At 37.6% G+C, this 22,173-nt stretch overlaps 4 protein-coding genes and 1 pseudogene across 6 annotated transcripts in view; 1 reads left to right on the top strand and 4 right to left on the bottom strand.

Annotated features, from left to right (window-relative positions):
• Positions 1-22,173, bottom strand: part of ubap2l (ubiquitin associated protein 2-like) — a 99,571-nt gene that overhangs the window by 20,288 nt on the left and 57,110 nt on the right. The window lies entirely within an intron of this gene.
• Positions 1-22,173, bottom strand: part of LOC132145136 (uncharacterized) — a 28,987-nt gene that overhangs the window by 5,756 nt on the left and 1,058 nt on the right. The window lies entirely within an intron of this gene.
• The window catches only part of znf687b (zinc finger protein 687b), a 47,556-nt gene continuing 27,040 nt past the window's right edge, over positions 1,658-22,173 (top strand). The window contains exon 1 of the mRNA XM_059555902.1: positions 1,658-1,678. The gene's annotated coding sequence lies outside the window, so the exon portion shown is untranslated. The remainder of the gene's footprint in view (positions 1,679-22,173) is intronic.
• On the bottom strand, positions 12,931-17,968 carry LOC132144657 (uncharacterized). 3 transcript variants are annotated; one of them, XM_059555212.1, is made up of 8 exons: positions 17,898-17,968; positions 15,499-15,703; positions 15,357-15,402; positions 15,105-15,238; positions 14,803-15,017; positions 14,300-14,459; positions 13,966-14,069; positions 12,931-13,182 (listed from the first exon to the last, which is right to left on the bottom strand). In XM_059555212.1, the coding sequence occupies exons 2-8, from the start codon at positions 15,698-15,700 to the stop codon at positions 13,141-13,143; spliced, it is 903 nt and encodes a 300-aa protein (XP_059411195.1). In that variant the 5' UTR covers positions 15,701-15,703; positions 17,898-17,968; the 3' UTR covers positions 12,931-13,140. The 3 variants fall into 3 exon arrangements, with proteins under 3 accessions (XP_059411195.1, XP_059411194.1, XP_059411196.1); XM_059555211.1 differs by lacking the exon at positions 17,898-17,968 and having other exon boundaries at positions 15,499-16,021; XM_059555213.1 differs by lacking the exons at positions 14,300-14,459; positions 14,803-15,017; positions 17,898-17,968 and having other exon boundaries at positions 15,499-16,019.
• Positions 19,734-21,985, bottom strand: LOC132144656 (uncharacterized; annotated as a pseudogene).

The raw sequence follows: 22,173 nt of genomic DNA, 5'->3' as shown, positions 1-22,173 counted from the left end.
TTTAAATATTACACAATCCAAGATCTTCATTACTGTATGTTAAGGCTTCAGGTCTGTTATCATTCTTATAATTAATTATTATATTTTAGTGAAAAAGTATTCATATTTATAGAAGCATTAGCATTACCATGGGAGAGGTTTTGATGGACAAGTGTCACATGCACTTGTCCATTTTATTCTGTATATAGTTTTAGGCTATGTGCAGGGGGTTTTTAGTCTGGTGTGTTAAAATGATACATTTTTAAATAAAGCTTGATTGCTGTTTAACTATACAATATCATAGTTTTTATTTTATTTTATATTTTGTTTTTCATGGTTAATTCACCAAACTTATTTCAGCTCTGTTTGAGGAACATTCTGAAAATCAGCAGCACAGTTTTGTTGTTGACTCATAGCACGAAAGTATTAATACGAATTTGCATTTGTCTTTTGCATGTCACCTTTTAAAGCTCTGCATTTGCCTTAAGGCTGAGGTTGCGTGTATGAGTCACAACAAACTGGTTTCTGTTTGCCATCACAATTTGATCAAGTCTTGACTAACATTTGGTGTCAAATTGATTGAACATTTGATGTCAAATGTTAGTCAAGACTTAATCAAGATGCTCTATAACATCATTTTAATGTCCATTTGGACAGCAATTTCTTTCAGTGGTAATTGAGTGAAAATATTTAGATAATACTCTGGTAATAATAATTGTTTAATGTATATGCCCAGTGTGTGTTTGACCTTCAGTTTAAATCAAATCAATGTCATGGTTTAGACGTCAAATTGATGTCATATGACATCACAGTGACATCAATGATTTGTGTGTTTGATTGATATCTATTGCATAATATGAAATCTTTTTCAGCCTAATTTAAGTTTAAGAATTATTTTTTCTTAACTGGGGCCTTGGACAGCATCAATTTGATGATGTTCAAAAGACCTGAAATTGAAGTCTAACATTGACATCAGGAAATCACTCAAATATCCAAATCAAATTGACTTCAGAAACTTGATGTCCATTTCACATCAACACACACATGTCCTTTCTAACGGCCATTAAATGACAAAGCTTTCTCAGCTGTTTAACACCACACTAGAACGAGTCAGTCTATTGTTCGTTATCTGGCTCGGCTCGGTGTTCATCTTCAGTTCTCTCTTCAAAGCAGTTGAGTCAGTGCACTGTTTGAGTGCATGCATTACTCCGGGATATTGGTTTGTTTGAACTCAGAGGGAGTGTCAGCCACATTAAACAAGTTAACAGCTTAAGTCATTTGTGGATTAATGCGTATTGGAGACGCTAACCATTTAAAACGATTCAGTTCGATTTGGTGAACTGGTTCAAAAAGATCTGGTTACATCGAATGATTCGTTCGCGAACCGGATATCACAAACTACTTTGTTTTGAACTCTCTCACACAACAGACACGGAAGAGAAGACAATGCTGAATAAAGTCGTAGTTTTTGCTATTTTTGGACCAAAATGTATTTTTGATGCTTCAAAAAATTCTAACTGGCCCTCTGATGTCACATGGACTACTTTGATGATGTTTTCATTACCTTTCTGGACATGGACAGTATACTGTACATACATTTTCAATGGAGTAACAGAAATCTCTCGTGACTAAATCTAAAATATCTTGAACTGTGTACCGAAGATAAACCGAGGTCTCACAGGTTTGGAAAAACATGAGGGTAAGTTATTAATGGCATAATTTTGCTATTTGGGTGAACTATACCTTTAATTCACATAATTCTGCCCCCAGGGGTTCCCGATTGCAGCTCCTGTCGTGGAGCACCAGTGCGAGAGCTGGAGAGCTGCATCCTGACAGGACTAATCTGGTGGAGCCAGATTAATTTTTGTTTTTATGTTTTATCACATAATGAAGAAGACAGTGGGAATGTTTTACTCACGGTTTGCTGTGTTTGGATTACAACTTTAAATGCATGTATTGGCTGGGAACGTACTTGAATAATGTATTGATAAATCTGAAAAATGCAAAGCGCACACAGCAGTTCAAATGCTGACTAATATCTTACAAAGATGGGATTTTATACAGTTTATTGTCTTGACCATGGTGAACATATTTAGATTTTTTATGCAGTTAAGCATAAAATGAAACTGTGAATAAATAAAAAACATAGAGATTTTTTTCAGCGGCAGCTGTGAGCTCTGTATGACCTGTCCGAGTCAGATGCAGTCTTTGCTATGGGTCGCAGCTGTACAGAAAGAGCATTTGTACAGTTTGAGGAGTTATGGGAACTTTTTAATACCAACGATTAGAACTACCAGGATGAGTTTCTGTGTGTCTGTATGGAATAGTCTGGGGCTTGAACTTAAACAAAGTCAAAGCATTCATCAGTTTAAAGCACTCTATAAACAGAAGGTCTTGTCACACTACAAGGAGGGCATGGTTTAATTATGTGGTGTTGTATTCATGTATTCATAATCTGTGTTATTTTTGCTTTTAGGTATCTGATTACCATTGTTGGTATTATTATAATATTATTGATGTATCTTATGTAATTTTAGTCTGTTTAATTTTATTTTGTAGGTATTTTGATTCCCATTGTTGGTATTATTATAATTGTTACCCGTGGTAACATATGGTGTGTACTTAAGATATGTTTGTGTTTTGTTTTTGTTTTGTTTTTTTACATACATATTTATATATAAAATTAATGGAGTATTAGGATAATGTTAATAATTAAGGAAGCAACTACCCTTGTTTTTGTTTTTTGTTTTTCCTGTGATATGAACCTGGGGTGGGTTTAAATAAGTTTGACTTCTACTCACTCCATTTCGAGCAATAGATGGAATTATGTTGTTAAAGTATGATTCATTTAACTTATTGTATAGATGAATCAAATGATTTCTTTATTGCCCTTGTTAGGTGTCATTATATATTGCTTGAAATAAATTAATCAAATCAAATCAAATAAAAAAAAAAAAATCACAAGAGCACAATGAATTTCAGCAAACAATGTGTCTGTTAACTTGCTTTACTTTGTTTTTTTTAAGTCCTTCACCAGCAGGCTCAGTTTCTATAGATTAGTACTAAAACAAGAGAAAATGGAAAAACTTACGAAAAATATTGAGACAGGTTTGCAATCTTAACATTAGAAAATATGGAATGGATATGCATACAAAATAAGGAAGTTCTCAAATTTGGTTTAAACATTTGTAGACATATTTTGCATGACAGCACTATAAAAACACAACAAAGGGAAAGAATAGTGCCTTATATAGTGGTTGTTGTATTGTCTGTGGTCTTTGTGTAAAAAAGACAGAAAAAAAACTGGCTTTTAACACTTGTTTCACTAGGAATCTAAGTAAATGAAAACACAATACTTACATTTCAATGTAAATTCCCCCAGAACTATCATCCTCCATGTTCTTTGAATATAAATTCCATCGTCATCTGCCCACAAGAGATTCTGGGAAATGGTAGGGTGTGAAGTGTCCATCAGATGTGCATTTCATTTTCCTGGGAAACAGAGGGTGCATTTGAAGTCACTTCGAATTACAGCAGCCTTCGTCATGCCACGGTGACGCAATCAGCCTTGGAATGTGGTCTTCAGAGCTTATGTTGTAAAGCTGCGATGCAATCACATTTCAAATGGAGATTGAGGTCTGGGCATTTTTTGAATTTGTGGGTGTTTTCAAACCGTAGGGTTTTTCTCAATCATGCAATCAAAATGATCCTTCTTCCCTAACCTCTGCCCTAACCCTACCATCACTATGACATCAGGCGATCAGGACACGTGGTGTAAAAACACCCCAATTTGGTAATTCCCATTACTTTTCTGCAGAGACCTATACTTGTTCAAATGCGTATACTTTGGAGTGCGCGCACTTCACTTTGGGACAGCTTTTGTATCTAGTTTATGTTCCGTCATTTATTCTCAGGTGGGTAGCCTACTTGTCATGTAATGTAAAACAATAGTTATGGGTAACTTTAACACTTAGGCTTACAAGAATGAGTCTCAATAAAATAGGATTTTGTGCTCTGACTATGTCTGGTATTTTTCTGTGTATGCACAGCTTGCACCTGGTAGGAAGAAAATGCTTTGATTATGAAAACGTTGAAGATGTCTTTGTGTAATGACCTATACACAGCCATGAAATTTGTTTAATACAGCAGTGAGGTTGCGAACTGCACATAGACCGACACAGGACATAGATGTCGTCATCTGAAACAGCAGGGAGTAGCCAGTGGTAAATGAAAGGGATACTCCATCTGTAATTGAGATTTAAGTTTGCGCTAATTCGGGTTGTTTCGAACCCCTGCAGACAGTCGGTCAGAACTGTGTAATGACATCAATGGTAATGAATTCACTCTGCAGACTCCAAATCTCTTTGAATGATTTACTGATGATAATTTCAAAAGTAACAGGTGTGGTTTCTGGAACAAAATACAGATATAAACTTAAATGAGTGATTACATTAATTTACTTTAACATTTAGAAGTGATAGGCAATACTCTTTACAAATATGAATAACCATATATGTGAGCGGTTAATGCCAGTACTAGGAAAACAATAGACAGTCATACTATGTAAGGCCACAAGATGGCGCCATTGGCACATTTATAGTGACTGAACACATTCAAACCAATGATAGCATGTAATCATAAATCACTAATAATCTAACACATTGTCATATTCTACTGTAAATAGCAGGTATTACTTGCAGTAGCTATTATGATAATAGAGCAAAGAATAACAGGATGGCAGCAGTATTTAAATAATGCAGATAACACAATTTCCTATGACGCGATGGCGCTAGATACATCCGAATCGCGGCAAGAACGATCAGCATAATTCTGAGGAAAAAAACTAACAAAATACACTTACTTTCTATTCACGCACACAATATTACATCAGTAATATTCAGATACTGCCAACAAACGTGCGATAAAGTGGAGTCATCTCAAAACGATCGCGTTCATTGTCTCTGCTCGTTGCACCTGCTTTTTCTCCTTACCACGAGACCAGTGATGACGTTGAAGAGTGCGATTGGTCAACTAACAGAGGAGCCTTTTGAACAGCCGCCCCCGAATTCAAAGCTTGAATTCGCACATCTTCCAAAAGGGTTTAACCTATAGTAGGTTATTCCTAATCAAGCAGGACTGGAAGTTTGATAAGACGGGATACTGGTCGAGTGTACAGTTTTTTCTTAACCTCTACCGTGACTGACCTCACCCTTGAGTCTACTCCTGGGAACACTTCTGTGATTTTTCCCACTGGCCACAACGCCCGAGGCAGTTGAGGGTCAACAATCATCACCACTTCGTCTACTTGCAGATTCTCTTTATTTAACCTCCATTTCTGGCGAGCTTGGAGACTAGGCAAGTAATAGCTGATGAAATGTCTCCAAAAATGATCAGCCAAGAGTTGGCTGTGTCGCCAACGGCGACGACTCAGCACATCCGACTCCTGATAAACCACCTGTGGCAAAGAAGCATCTCTGCGTCCGATGAGAAAGCAGTTGGGAGTTATCGGGTCGATATCTGATATATCTGAAGAGGTGTAACCCAGAGGTTTTGAATTCAAGATCCCTTCAATTTCAGTTAAGACTGTTCTCAAGACCTCTTCCGTCACAGTCTGCGCCCCTATGGTAACTCGTAGAGCCGTTTTAATTGAACGGATCTCCCTCTCCCAGCATCCACCAAAGTGAGGCGCTCCTGGTGGATTGAACACAAACTTGATTTGTTGGGCAGCCAGGTTACGTTGAAGTTCACTGTGCAAGGCAGCAAAGGATTCTTTCAACTCTCTTTCCCCACCCTTGAAGTTAGTGCCTTGGTCACTTAACAATTCATGTGGTTTTCCTCGTCGCGAGATGAATCTTCTCAAGGCCATCAGGAAGGAGTCTGAATCTATACTGGTTAGGTAATCAATGTACACTGCCCTGGTTGTCAAGCACTTGAATAATATGCCCATCTCTTCTCATTTCGACGTCCAATCTTGATTGTGTAAGGACCAAAGCAGTCCATGCCAGTTGAGAAGAAAGCAGGTTTGAAGAGCTGTTGTCTTGCAAGTGGCAAGTCAGCCATACGGGGGACTTCTGGTTGACCCTTCCATCTTCGACACTCTACGCAGTGTCGTTGGTGGCGCCGAACTGCTTCACGTCCTCGCAATACCCAGTAGGTCCTCCTTATCTCTGCGAACACCCGTTCTGGTCCAGGATGGTGCAGCCTTTCATCATAATCTTTGATAATGAGTCTGGTCACAGGATGCTGAGGGGCAAGGAGGATAGGATGAATTAAATCCAGATCTGTCTCACTGCGACGTCTCAGGCGCCCACCCACACGAATGAGTCCAGTGGTAGGGTCAAACTCAGGAGAAAGAGAAGCAAGCCTACTCGTACCTGATACCGGTTTCCCTAACTGCAATTGGGCCACCTCAACAGCGAAAGAGTCTATCTGAATCTGACGAAGCACTAATAACTCTACCTCCCTCCGTGTATCAGCGCATGAGAGTTTTGCCGCCCCGTGAAGCTGCTGACTGCATGCCTCAAGTAACTCAGTTAACGTGTCATATTGCTGTGGATTCGGCATGGATAGCACTGTAGTTGATCCACAGAAAGCAGACTGTCTTAACTCGTTACTTTGCCCATCAGTTGGCAAGGAGGGTTGATTGGGCCAATTTGCTAGTGGCAGTTTAAGAAAAGAAGGCCCTTGAATCCACTGGCTTCCTTCAACAAGGTCACAGAGGTGTTTGCCTCGTGTTATGTCATCCGCAGGATTGTCTTCTGATCGTATGTGCTGCCATGTTGCATTTGCTGTGAGTTCCTGTATTTCCGCCACCCGTGTCCCCACAAACACTTTGTAACGGCAAGAGCTTGACAACAGCCAGGTGAGCACAGTCATGGAATCCGACCAGAGTGTTAAGGAACAGATGGGAATAGTGAGTTCGGTGACAAGGACCTTGGAGAGCTGAGCACCACTGAGAGCTGCACATAACTCTAGGCGTGGGATGGACTGCTGCTTTCGGGGTGCAACACGTGACCTAGCAGCCAGGAATACAACTTCAACTTGGCCTTCTTGGTTCTCTGTACGCAAATAGGCTACAGCCCCATAAGCCTTCTCTGAAGCATCACAGAACACGTGTATATCACGCCTGCTAGAAGGGAGGTCCATTTTTGAACTGGAATAACACCTCGGCAGCGAAATCTTCTCCAGATCACTCAACTCTTCCTCCCACAATCTCCATAACCTGATCAGATCCTCTGGAAGCTGCGGGTCGTCCCAGTCACGCTTTTTATCCCATAAGCGTTGCACCAGTATTTTCGCTCTAGTGGTATATGGGATAATGTATCCAAGAGGATCATATTGGCTAGCTAGAACCCGATAGATGCTGCGCATAGTTACTTTAGAGCAGTTCACAACCCGATGTTTGTAGTGCAAGGTGTCAGACTGACACTGCCAGTGAAGGCCAAGTGTGGATTCAGGGGTTACTTGCTGACCCTGACTAAGCCAGAGCTCACAGCTGTTAGATCTTGATTCAGGTGGCAAGTGAGCGATCACAGATGGGCAATTGCTGGCCCACTGCCGTAATTCAAAACCTCCTTCAGCTAGGAGGGAACAGAGCTGATCGACAAGTTCTTTAGCCGCATCTTTGGTGGTGAGACTGTACAGGCAATTGTCAACATAAAATGACTTCTCGATAACTTCCCTCACCTGGTCGTCTGGTTGACTGTGGTCTAGCACATGCTTCTGCAGGGCAAACGTGGCACAACAGGGGCTACATGTAGTACCGAAAGGAAGCACCTGCCACTGGTAAACATCTGGTGCTTGCTCTAATGCCATGTCTCTCCACAGAAACCGAAGTAATGATTTGTCTTCAGGGAGCAGCCTCACCTGATGAAACATCCCTCGGATGTCGCTACTTATGGCTATAGAGCGTTCCCTGAAGCGAAGTAACACGGCTAACAGGGTAGAACTCAAAGTGGGACCTGGAAGGAGCAACTCGTTCAAATTTTGACCCTGGTACTGAAATGAGCAGTTGTAAACAACACGATTTTTGCCGTTATGCTGGACCATGTGGTGGGGGATGTACCATGATTCTTGTTTACCATCTACTTCACATGGTCGCAGTTTCTCTACATAGCCAGCATTCTTAAGCCTTTCAACTTCGGTTCTGTAAGCCAGGGCTTGTTCAGGGTACTTTATCAGCTTCCTCTCAATGTTCCTTAGCTGCGGTAGTACAGCTTCTTTGGGCATATGCAAAGTTGGCATGTTTTGGACTCGAAGGAGCGGTGTAGCATACCGCATGACCCCATCCACATCAACTCTCACTGTTCTCTCTTGAAGGAGTTTGATGGCCTCCTGATCAAGCTTTGATCGCATCACTAATTTCTCACTTTGATAAGGGATTACGTCCATCTGCCATAGCTTTTCTACTTGAGAGAACAGCTCAGAATTGGGTGAGATAGCAGTAAAGAGGCACTGATGAGAGTTGAGCCCACGTTTGACTTCGTGTGTAGGGCCTTGAAGTGTCCAGCCTAACTGAGTTCTGACGGCAGCAGGTCCACCTGGTGGGCCTAGTAGGACAGGCTCAATGGGGGTGACTAGATGTGGGCAGTCTGAGCCAATTAGCAGTACTGGCTGTACTCTGTCTAGTTGCTGCAACGGCAATCCCGCTAAATGTCGGTACCTCTTTTGAAGAGCTGCTACAGGGTAAGTTTGCTCAGCAAGACCAAGCCTTTCGGCAGTGAAAGCACCTTGAATAGGGAATTTCTTGTGTCGATTCGTGACTGGAGACACAGTGAATGAGACTGCCGCCCCATGAAGAACCTGTTGGTCTTGCCTCACTGTTCGTAATATAAGGTCCTCAGGCTGTCCCTTGAGATCTAACTGCTGTGCTGCTGGGTGGAGCAGTATGGTCCTCTCAGACCCATCGTCTAACACAGCATACGCTTCAATCGATTTGTCACCATTGGTGATAACAACTTTGCTCACCTTGAGGAGAACCTTGCGGCTGTAGATCGGGCGATCTACATACAGGATGTCGTTGGTGGTGTTAACCAAGCAGGAACTTTCCTTTGTGTCTTTCTCCGTTGTATCCTCCACAGACCATTCGTTCACATCATGCAGTATGAATAGATGCTTCCTATTGCATGTCTTACAGGGGGTTTTCAAGTTGCATTTCGAGGCATGATGACTACGTCCGCAGCACCAGCACCGATTGTTCTTACGAATCCAGCTTTCCTTTTGCTCCTTGGATAGCTCTTTGAAATTGGAACACCCATTCAGGAAGTGATTGACACTGTCACAGTAGGGGCAATATGCTTGTGACCTTCCCTTAAATCTGGCAAATTTAGAGGTTCCCTCTGGGGCAGGTGCTCGAGTTTCATTCCTACTCATATGTTTCTCTGTGCTTAGCAGTATAGAGGTTGGTTTCCTAGTAGATCTTGAGTCATGCTCGAAGGAGCGGCGCTCTCTTTTCTTACTGCTGAATTCTAGTGGGAGACTTGTCATCCTGGAGCCCTCATCTTGAACTTGGAGCTCATACTCCAACCAGTTAGAGAAATCAATGAGAGTAGGTATGGTTACTCGTAATGGGTGTATGTATCTCTTGAAACTTGTTCTCAGTTCGTGAGGGAGTTTGCATTGAAGCCTTGACACATGCGACCCACAGTCTAATTCAACCGTCCCCTCAGGCCCCAGTTGCTCTAACATGCTCACCAGTGAACGCACACGGAGTGCAAACAGCTTAAAAGCCTTAACGTCTCCAGTTCTGATGTTAGGGCCGTCCATGACTTGAGCGATGTTCTGTAAAACCAGCTTGTGCGGCTGCCCATACATCTTGATAAGGGCTTGCAAAGTATCTGTATATGGGTGTGCTGAATTGCCATAAGAATCCGCCACTAGCAGCGCTTCCTCTAACTGCAAATGATCTGTGAGGATCTGATATTTGAACCGTTCGGTGGCGTCAACAGGGAGGAGGTTCTCTAATGCCATGCACAACCTTGAAAACTCTCTGGGATCCGATGTCGTCAATGTGGGTATAGAAGGCTTGGGTCCCCTGTAGATCTTCTCTTTGAAACATGGCGCTGCAGTTTGTTGTATATGTTCAGATCGCTGCGTAGGATATGACTCACTGACACCCATGTAGGGATGATGGTTGTCTCTAGAAGCCCTTTCATCATAGTGGATGGGTTCAGCATACTGGTTTGGATGAGCATATGAATGCGTATCGCGACTCTGAGTAGGTGTTCGATAGATTGATGTTGCTTGAGGCTGATTAACTTGTACAGGTGAAATAGTGCAGTCCATCACCTGCTCAGTTATCTGTCTGATCTGTGCAGAAGGATATTCATTGTAGTCTCTGACGTGCATGGTGTGGACTGGCTGGCCGTGGCTCTTTTCTGGCACGTGGAAACGGGGAGCTGGCGATGGGGGCACTGGTTTGCATGAGGTGGCCACGTTTGTGGCTAGCTGCTGAATCTCACGTTTCATGATGGCGTTCTCTGCTTTCAGTCCCTGTAACGCAGATAAAATCTCTGGCAGGTGTTGAACGCAGCTACGAAGCTCATCATTTTCTCTTTGCATCTCCTTCCATCTAGGCGGTCTGTTTTGTAGCTCTTCATTATTTCTGTGTGAGTCTCCCAGTGTATCTTGCCATTCATCTTGTATCACCAAGTCACTGAATTGTGAATGTTGACTTATAGGGGTAGAGACACGAGACTCACGTTCGGCAGACAGTGACGCAAGTTCAGCATCATCTTCATCAGAATATGCAGGTTGCAGGGATCTTCTTTCAGGTCCAGGTCTTTGTAATTGAAAGTCTGCCAAGTATGCTGGTGGCTTTAAATGTCGTCTGGGGCGGACAACAGGAGGCTCTGGACGGAATGCCATTCTTCTGCAGTAATTCGAGATCCGGCTCGAAGGACCATTTGTAATTGAGATTTAAGTTTGCGCTAATTCGGGTTGTTTCGAACCCCTGCAGACAGTCGGTCAGAACTGTGTAATGACATCAATGGTAATGAATTCACTCTGCAGACTCCAAATCTCTTTGAATGATTTACTGATGATAATTTCAAAAGTAACAGGTGTGGTTTCTGGAACAAAATACAGATATAAACTTAAATGAGTGATTACATTAATTTACTTTAACATTTAGAAGTGATAGGCAATACTCTTTACAAATATGAATAACCATATATGTGAGCGGTTAATGCCAGTACTAGGAAAACAATAGACAGTCATACTATGTAAGGCCACAAGATGGCGCCATTGGCACATTTATAGTGACTGAACACATTCGAACCAATGATAGCATGTAATCATAAATCACTAATAATCTAACACATTGTCATATTCTACTGTAAATAGCAGGTATTACTTGCAGTAGCTATTATGATAATAGAGCAAAGAATAACAGGATGGCAGCAGTATTTAAATAATGCAGATAACACAATTTCCTATGACGCGATGGCGCTAGATACATCCGAATCGCGGCAAGAACGATCAGCATAATTCTGAGGAAAAAAACTAACAAAATACACTTACTTTCTATTCACGCACACAATATTACATCAGTAATATTCAGATACTGCCAACAAACGTGCGATAAAGTGGAGTCATCTCAAAACGATCGCGTTCATTGTCTCTGCTCGTTGCACCTGCTTTTTCTCCTTACCACGAGACCAGTGATGACGTTGAAGAGTGCGATTGGTCAACTAACAGAGGAGCCTTTTGAACACCATCCCAAAATGAAAATGTTTTAATTAATCACTTATCAGTAGTTCAACCATAACTGTGTAATAGTTGAACTAGGATACATTTTCTACATGTATTAATGCTTTGATTTGATTTCAGATGACACAGAAGAGCGTAAACTGCCTGCATTCAGCAACTATTTTCCAAAATGGTGCTACGGTGATGCAGCGAGACACAGAAAGACAAATTGTTGAATAAAGTCGTTATTTTTGTTTTCTTCGAGTACAAAAAGTATTCTCGTCACTTCATAATTTTACGGTTGAACCACTGATTGCAGATGGAGTATTCTGACGATGTCTTTCATACTTTTCTGGACCTTGACAGTTATTTACTTGACAGTCAATGGGACAGTATCAAATCTCCTGGTTTTCATCCAAATCTCTTCAATTGTTTTCCAAAGACGAATGAAGCTTTTACAGGTTTGGAACGACATGGGGATAAGTGATTAATGACAATTTTCATTTTGGGGTGGATTATACCTTTAAGGAATTATGTTTACTTAATTATTCTGTAAATTCTGATATGTTATTGTGAATATTATTGTTACTTGTTCATCATTGAGTTTCAGATAAACAAAGTTTATAGCATTATGTGCTAACAGAATTACCAGAAGGTGTCAGCATGTGGCATCCAAACCGCTGGGATGAACAAGAGCCAGCAGAAACATAATGGATGTGTCTTTTATTTTGAACATCAAGTATATTCACTAGTGTAAGATTAGTTATCTAAAAATGCACAAGCACTGGTAAAGAGGAGAAATCATATGCATTTCTGGTTTGTTTTGAGTGAAATCACATGCAATTTGATGAAACATTGGAAAAGACAGATATAGGCGATTTAAAAAAAAAATTACAACAATTTAAGTTTTTTTTTAGTATGATGTTGAGGGGGCCCTGAAACCATGCCTTAAAACATGACAATTTATTAAGTTTGTAATGTCAAATTGTAATGTAAAATGTAAGTGGGTCAACATGACCATGATTGATAATTATGATATAAGTCTCACTGGAATATAAGTCACAGCATGTTTAGGTGATTAAAAAAAAATGTGAAAATGTTTATCACTGGTAAAATATTTATGTAGGCTATAGGCTAAGGAGTGATTCCTTACATTATTACAGAATAACGCCAAGTAACTACTGAGCCGCTGTAATGGAACAGCTCTAATGTGCTCTTAAATTAAATATGAAGTACAATAGAGCAACGAAAGTAACAAAAGCTTGTAGAATATATTTTAATGAGCATAATTATGAAAATAACTGAAGGATATATCATTTGCTAAATGAACAAAGCCAACAAATGAAAATACAGGGATCGGTACTATATATTGGTATTGACCTTGTTCATGAAAAAGTAGTATCAGTGCATCCCTATCAAAAACTCATTATTCAAAAATGTTCCAAGGTATTTCCCTCTCTTGCTGGTTGTCCGTCATTGATGTAGAAATTCCATTTGGAATTTCATGCCCAAAACCTGCAGGGAGAGGACATAATTATGCTAAATATACTATACAATGATGATTAAAGGGTTAGTTCACTCAAAAATGAAGATTAGCCAACAATTTACTCACCCTCAAGGAATCCTAGAAATATATTAAGTTGAATCCAACTGGAGTTATATTAAAAATTGTCCTGGCTCCTCAAAGCTTTATAATGGCAGTGGACGGGTGTTTCTGTTCAACAGTCCACAAGAAGTCCAATAAAGCACATCAATCCATAATAAAAAGCTCCACATGATTCTGAGGGGGGTAAATAAAGGCGTCCTGTAGCAAATGGATGTGTTTTTGTAAGAAAAATATCCATATTTAAAACATAATAATCACGTTTTATTTTGAATGGAAGTGCTTTATTGGACTTCTTTTGGACTGTTGAACAGAAACATCCATCCACTGCCATTATAAAATTTGAAATCAGGAAAATGTTTAATACAACTCTGATTGGATTCAACTGAAAGAAGAAATGCATATACACCTAGGATGCCTTGAGGGTGAGTAAATCATGGGCTTATTTTAATTTTTGTTTGAACTAACCCTTTAAACAAGGTTTTTTCTACAGAGTTGGGCATTTAATAAATGAAGATCACTGTTATTGGTGTTTAACACAATTACAAAAAGGAAAACAAATTAATGAATGAATTTTGAAGTGAACTTAAAATCACAATCAAGGAAATCCTTGCATGTATGTCAGGAGCTCATCCGTATCCTAAATATAGTCCCATGAGTGCATTCACATAACAACTAACATCTGCATCACTCACCTCCTTTTTTTCTCTAAGTTTCTTCCGACCAGCTGCGCATCTCAGATAATTTTTTATTTCAGTTTCACAGTGACCCCTGTTTACATTTCGGGTTAATGCAGCATCTGAAATAAGAAACTTCATGCCAATTGAGTTAGAAATTCTCAAGTGTTTGTTGTACAGTATAGTTCCTCATAAATCACAGCTGTAAAGAGTATGTTCTTAAGGTCAAATTTGTTCTTTAAATATATATTGTATTTCTACACCTTGGTTTTGACTTGAAAGTAAAGACAACTGCAGACAAAATATAAACATTCTTGGTTTGTGGGGAGTGTTCATGCAGCGGTGTGTTTACCTCGGATCACATCTGTTAAAATAAGTTGAGAGAAGGCCTTTTTATCTCCTCTCCCCACCCAGTTGAACTGCACAGCCAGATCATCTGTTAAGACTTGCTGCATAATATTCTTAACCACGTCCTTGGGAATAAAACCTCCAAGCCTTGACAAATATTTTACCTGTGAAGATTATAAAAATAAAAATTATTCCAATTAGTCAATCCTCACTTTAAATTGGTCAAATATTTTGTATAACGACATTAAACTGTACAGTAATAATGGTCTGCCTGGACTTTTTTTTTTCTTTATAGAACCTTTAAGCTTTTCTAAGAAAGATAATAAAATAATTTTGATTACAATCAGAATTTCTTCATTTCTATATTTGGTCAAAATCTATAATCATGGAACAAGAGGAAAATTCCAGTACTGTTAGATTTTAATTATTATTTTAAATATATTTTGTGATAAGCAAATAAATGTACAGTATCCCTTTAAATATTGTATAAATGCTGTGTTGTCTCACATATTTTTTGCGTGTTGTTGCATTCTTGAGCTCCATTTCAGTCCTGTCCACATCTTCAAAGGTTCTAAGAGGCAGTTTTAGGGTTTTTGAAGGCACGCATATAATACTGGGGGCTTCAGAAACTGTATTGTCTTTGAGTATTTTTTTTAACATGGAAGAGTTTTGCTGAACCTTGCTCTTGACGTCTCTCATCATTTGAAGTATTTCAACCTTGTCTGTTGTGCAAAATGAGTTTAGCTATAAATACAAAAAAAGAGAAAATAAACTTTACATATTGATTATGTCAAAAGAAGCTGACTCACCATCAGCTGACATTCTGGATGGAGATGCAGGTGTTTCTGGAGGAAGTGGCTGTAGCTGATTATTTGACATTCCTTGAGTGCTATCAAGTCCCTCTCTTTTTATTCCAGGTAATACAGTCTCTAATGGATATGACCTATATTAGAAAATAAACAATACTTTAAACAAAACAGTACAAATCAATTATTTTGCTCTTTAAATCTTTTGAAGAATTTTATTTTATTTTTTAAACAAAATGCAAGTCTGTTATTTACCATTCTTCATATTCTTTGAGCCCCTCCTTTGCCTTCTCAAAAGTGCCTGCATTAAGATAAATATTGTATTATATTATTTAACAACTTATAAGACAGTACAAAATCCCAAATGAAACAGTTATTTTAAAGTAGTGACAATTACCATATTCTCCGAGAAAGATAATGCGTAGTTTCTCCCATGGTTTGCCTTCTGTTTCAGGGTAAAGTTTGTTCTGAACAGCTTCCATACACTTCTCTATGGATTTGAATGGAGGCCAGTAACAGTGTCTCTTGTCTGAGTTCAACCAATTTGATGGTACCACCATCAACTCATCTGAGTCTTGCAAGGTAACAACCGCATACATGACCTACCGTGAGGGGAAAAAAAAAGAGAAAAGAAAAGGAACATTTTTCCATTGTCTAGACCAGTGGTTCCCAACACTGATCCTGGAGGCACCCCAACACTGCACATTTTGCATGACTCCTTTCTCTGACGCACCAATTTCAGGTCTTGAAGTCACTACTGATAAGCTGATGACCTGAATCAGGTGGTTTGATTTAAGTAGACATACTAAACGTGCAGGGTTGGGAACCACTGGTCTAGACCAGTCTTTTTTAACCTAAACTCATACTCAGAGTTTTCACTTAACCTCCTTTCTGAAACGGGCCCCTGTTGGGGTATGGGCGTGTTCTTTTTGGTGCTTTCAAAACATTCTTTTGCAAAAATAACTTAGTGATATATAATTTGATTATCATTAACTTTAAAAATGATGATTGGATTAAATACTTGAGCACTGCATGTTTTAAAGTAAAACAACAGCACTGTTTTATGTCAGACTCATGAATTTAAAGTACTCTGCAGTCAATGAAAATTTTCCAAGCATTTGCTTATGATCTGTTTATAAATTTTGACAATTACTTGATGGTGTTTATACCTGCTAACTCATCACCTTTCTGTGAAAATCTGTCATCGTTTTGACACTGGCCATTCATATGATTCATCCAAAAGAGTTGTTTTTATGTTTTACGTTTTAATGACATTACAGTAACCAGAGAAAAGCTTTATTTCTAATGGTCAATAAGTGCCATCTTATGTGAGATGGGGAATTTGCAATTCCATTAAAGGATTAGTTCACTTCCAGAACAAAAATGTACAGATAATTTACTCACCCCCTTGTCATCCAAGATGTTCAAGTCTTTTTTCCTTCAGTCATAAAGAAATTGTCTTTTTTTTTAAGAAAACATTTCAGGATTTAAGTGTACTTCAATGGTTTAAATGCAACTTCAAAGGGCTCTAAACAATCCAAGCCGAGGGAAAAGGGTCCTAAAACGCTCGTCTTGTATAGCTCTGCGTTGCACATGCGTAATGTGTGCGCTCCCGTTCAAAACAGTTAGGGTATGTCGAAAAATTCCCTTCTCATTTCTCCTTCAACTTCAAAATCATTCTACATCTATATACATTTTTACATAAACAATTTACATAACTTCTACATAAATAATTGATTAATTAATAAGAGTTCCACTTTTTCCATTGTTCCACAAATCACACATAATCGACCTTTTCAAACGTATATTATAATATGAAAAAAAACTATCGTCAAAAATGATAAACTGAAATCGGTATAAATGCCCTTGCGTCCAGAATAAAGGAGAACATCCCAATCGAGTGAAGAAATTTGTGGAAACTGTGGTTCCTAATTATTGTGATCCAACATTTGCCTCGCATTTCAGGATGAAAAGACAAACATTTCAGATGAAGGATAATTCACATCTTACCTCCGAGACTGTGTTATGATCTGTATGACTTTATTATTTTTATTGTGAGTAACGTTATTAGGCTTATCATTATTGCTGATTGCTGTTGTTGTGCTATGATATTTAATATTTACCATTATATATAGAATATATAGAGTATAGAAAAATTTATGACAGTGTCCATTATACAACTGAAACATTATTATGTAGTATTTTTATGTTACATTAATCAGCATTTAGCACACCTTCCTAAGGAAAGTACCAGAAGACATTACTAAATTATATTTAGACAGACTTAAATAAGTTCCAGAACTATACTTGTGCTCTTATTATTTTAGTTATTTAGTCTTTAATGTAAATAAACATGTGCAAACAATATACTTGTTCTTGTGAATTTATTTTGTTTTGTGCGAGCTGTCTCTTTAATACTTGTGGTTTATATACTTGTTGCTGCTGATTGGACTAACATGTTTGTGTTCGACACACCCACCAAACAACAGAAAAGAAGAAAACTGTCTAATCTATGGAGAAAACGCATCTCAAACACCGTTGCACTGCACACCGTTTCCAGGAAACATGTCGTTCAATCCGGAAACCGTTGCAAAACGGTGCACCGGTTTGAGCTTGAACTTGCCCCAGTTGTATGCCCCAATGTTTTTCTTGAATAAAAAATCGAGGATAAAGCTGAAGCTAAAATGTTAATGTTGAATGCTTGTTTTGATCAATTAGTAGGCTAGTAGCGTAATATGTATGTCTATAGATTGTTTTGAAAAAGGTAAGTAAGGACCGAATGTATTTTAAGGTTACCTTTTATCTCTCAGGATGGAGCCTGTAGGACAGGACTCTGCCGTCGATTCCACTGTGACGTTGAGCAGAGACGTCTGACGTGAGATCTGATTCATCTTTGGGTGTGGATTTCTCAGAAAGTGAAAGTTAAGAAAGGAAAAGAGAAGTTGTCGCCTAAATAGAGTTAGTATTGATTATATACTGTATGTATTAGGTGGTTTTGTTTTATTCCATAATACTGATAATAATAAAGCTTTTTTTTTTAAATAAAGTTAAATTACTGTGGCATTATTTTTTAGTTTTAGTTTGCCAGAATAATAGGTAAAAAAGTTTATGGTAATGCAAAAGAAGACATGCTAAGATCAAATTTAATTGAACACATGTTAAGTGAAAACAAGTTGTTATTTGTAGATCTGTTTGCCCTGTAGGCCAAATGAAAACTTGAGCTGGATGAATGTTTGCATACTAGACAATCAGAGATTTTCATTATTGCATGGAAAGACTTCAGCTCTGTTATCATTCAGTTAACTCATGTTACATTTCTGTGATAACTTACAAAGGATATGACCTCTGACTGCAGTAATTATATCTTCAGGACAAATATTACAAGTATTTATAGTTTTTCAGTATATTATTGAGCCAATATATTAGTGAGTAATGGATGGTTCAAATTTACAGAAATATTAGCTTTATTTGAGCTAGTTTTTTATGCACGAGTCCCTATAGTTGACCATTTTGTTGTGTATATGTGCACCTCCAGATTTCCCTTGTTATTTTAATGTGTAGAGAAGCTAAATATATTTAAATAAATCCTGATTGTGAGTTATTTGGCACAAGTTCAGATTTATTTGAGGATGTTTAATTCACCAAACCACTCAGCTCTATTTTTAGGGACATTATGAACAGCATCAGCAGCAGTAGTCATTTCTACATATGCAGCAGGAAGAAGACTACAGATTTTACCGTTTATTTTCAAGACATTTAATATGCCTCCTTCAGAGGTAAACATTGTACAAAAGTGAGAAAGTGTACATTTTGAGAACCAGTGTATGTTTTGGAATGTTGTGCTAATAGAATGACTAGCAGGTGTCAGTTAAACACTACTTCTATTTGTTAAACACTGAAACAGAAACTTGTCAACCTAGTCTGTGTCAAAAACAGTTATAAAATATATATATATATATATATATATATATATATATATAATGCAAACACAGGGGGAAAAGTTCATATTTGCTTCATTGGCCAAACGAAAAAGCGATGCCAAAATAGTACAAATGCAAAATAAAGAAATGAATAAAAAAATTTTGAAGCCTTGCCAACAGAATGAAATTGCCTAAGAATGGAAAATTTTATGCGTATATGCCACAGATTATGTGAAATGAAAGGAAATGAGGATCAAATTAAAATTTCAGTAAAAATACACATTTTGACAAAAAAATGCTGTTTGAATTCACGCAGCAAAATGATTAAAAAAGAGGAGAAATTATATTAAATTCTGGTTTATTTTAAAGAAGTCATTATTTCTTAAAATTGAAAAAGACAGCTTATGTAGAATCAAAGCGGTTTACACATTTAAAAAATTGTTTGAATATTCAGGAAATCAGACAAACATGCTAAGGTGACTGCTGTATAGACCTGAAAACATGGCCAATCATGCAGAGATATTACATCAAACACATTCTCCAATATTTCATGATTTCTTGGCATCCTAAAAATAAAAATAAAAAAAATACCTTTATATGGACACAATACCCAGTGGTAAATGGAATTATATGATAGATTAGTAGTACATATATATATATATATATATATATATATATATATATATATATATATATATATATATATATATGAGTAGGTCTATGAGTAAATGATTCAAAACTCTGTCACATAAAAAAAGGATTGCTGTCAATGGCTGACTGGATGGTGCTGTCAAGGGCTGTGTGAGATTCATTTTGAGAACCTACAGGGGGAAAGAACAAACATATACGTAAAGTTGACTAAATAAAAACCTGCTATGGAAAAGATCATTATTACACTAATAACAAATTGAAATATTATTTCTGTTTCTAACTTTTTCTTTTAGGAAATCATGCTCAAGCTGCATTATAATATTTTTAGGTGTCTGCACAAAGCATTTTGTATTTAATCTGCCGTTTTAGGTTGAAGGTTTAAGTGAATCAAATAACAAAAGTAAATGAATAAAATAAAAAACACAGTCAAATAACATTTGTCACTCACCTTCATAGTCTCTTGGTCTCTTCTGACCAAGTCGATCAGCCTTATAACTCATTTTTTGTAAATATTTTTTTATTTCAGTTTCGCAGTCTACCCGGTTAATTTTGTGCTTCAGAGCAGCATCTGAAAGAGGAAACTTGAAAAATTATTTCTCATTCTCAAGAACTGCATAGACCCTCGTACAGATGCAAATATGGTAAACATCTCAGGCCTTGAATTATTTCTTATGCTTACACTATTGAAGTTAGTGAATGTGAATAATAATATACCCAAACACTCCTGGTACAGTATGTGGAAAGTGTTCATGCAGCAGTGTGTTTACCTCTGATCACATCTACTAAAATAAGCTTAGAGAAGGGCCTTTTATCTCCTCTCCCCTGCCAGTTGAACTCCTTAGCCAGATCATCTGTTATGACATGTTGCATTATGTACTTAATTACATCCTTTTGCCCAAAACCTCCAAGTCCTGACAGATACTTCACCTGCAAATATATTTTTTTATATTATTATTATTATAAGTCTCTCCAGGTTGCTGCATTGGGTGGTCAAAAATTTTGTATAATGGGCAGTCAAACATATTTCTACACTTCATATTTGACTATTATTCATGCCAACACAATGATGCTAATTTATTATCTTTCATTTAGTCCATCTTGCACTGACAGTAAAGAACCAGAGCTGAGTGAGAGAGAACTTGGAAAGTTCTCTAATATGTGAGCTACTGTAGCAAGTCCATCAAAACAGATTCATAATGATGCAGATTAATAAATGCATTTTAACATTGTTGTTTTGTTGCCAGGACATTTAATTTTTGTGTGGATTCCAAACACAAAATCTCATATCCATTTAAAAAAAAAAATTATAATTAGCCATGTATAAAGAAGGATAATGTATAGTCAGCTTGTCATTATTGCAAAAAGTGTTGTTTATTTTGTCATAAAGATTGGCTGACCGTATATTTCTCGTACATTTCTTTAAATGATGCATTGACTCAAATATTTCAGGCGTGTTTTTAAATTGTTGAGTTCTCTTTCAGTCCAGGACACATCATCAAATGTTCTAAGAGGCAGTTTTTGGTTTGTTTTAGCATCTTTGGAGGGCCGGCTGGTACTGCTGGGGACCTCAGAAACCGTATTTTCTTTGAGTAATTTCTTTAACATAGCAGAGTTTTCTTGAACCGTGCTCTTAATGTCTCTCAGTATTTGGAGGAGCTCATCCTTGTCTGTTGTGTAAAATAAATTGTAAGTACAAAAAAAGAGCAAACAACAACTTTTCATTTATTTGATTATATGATCAAATAGATCAGTGATGTTGACTCACCATCAGCTGGCATTCTGGAAGTAACTGGTATAGAAGGCAGGTGAAACTGATTATTTGACAGTCCTTGAGTGTAGTCAAGTTTCTGTCTTTTTGCTGTTCCAGGGAATTCAGTGGCAATTTGAAATGGCCTTTATTTTACAAAATAATAATAATGTAAGCAAAAAAAGTACTAACAAATTTGTTAAATGTTTATTGAAAATAAATGTATGCACCTATACTGTTCTTTAACTTGTTTTTGATGCTCCTTAGCCTGATCAAAAGTGGCTGCAATAAGATCAATATTTGAGAAGTGAATAAACAATAAATATTCCTACATTTAATTTTGATGTAATTTTAAAATTGTAGCTCTTACCATGTTCTCTGTGAAAGCTAATATTTAATTTCTCCCATCCTATTGCAGGCTCATCTCTGTTCTGAACAGCTTCCTTACACTTCTCTGCTGATTTGAATGGAGGCCAGTAACATTGTTTCTTGTCTATGCTCAACCAGTTTGATGGTACCACCATCACCTCTTCTGAATTTTGCAAGGTCACAACTGCATACATGGTCAGTCTAGTAAAAAAAGAAAAAAAGAAAAAGAAACAAGACATAATATTTAGCTGTAATTTAAAACAAAATATGTTTTTCAGTTTTATAGAAAGTTGGAAAAATGACTCAATCAAACATTGATTTGATTTATTTTAAATACTGAATATTAAGTATAAAAAATGTGGTGTTTGAGGTTTAAGTCCTATTT

The sequence above is a fragment of the Carassius carassius genome, chromosome 8 (assembly GCF_963082965.1).
Source record: "Carassius carassius chromosome 8, fCarCar2.1, whole genome shotgun sequence".
NCBI lineage: Eukaryota > Metazoa > Chordata > Actinopteri > Cypriniformes > Cyprinidae > Carassius > Carassius carassius.
This window is presented reverse-complemented; position numbering and strand designations above follow the sequence as displayed.

Coding starts and splice junctions, on each gene's coding strand:
- LOC132144657 (XM_059555212.1), bottom strand. CDS start 15,700: ATGTATGCGGTTGTTACCTTGCAAGACTCAGATGAGTTGATGGTGGTA. Junction 15,403..15,498: donor TATCTTTCTCGGAGAATATG/GTAATTGTCACT, acceptor ATCTTAATGCAG/GCACTTTTGAGAAGGCAAAG. Junction 15,018..15,104: donor ATCCAGAATGTCAGCTGATG/GTGAGTCAGCTT, acceptor TTTGCACAACAG/ACAAGGTTGAAATACTTCAA.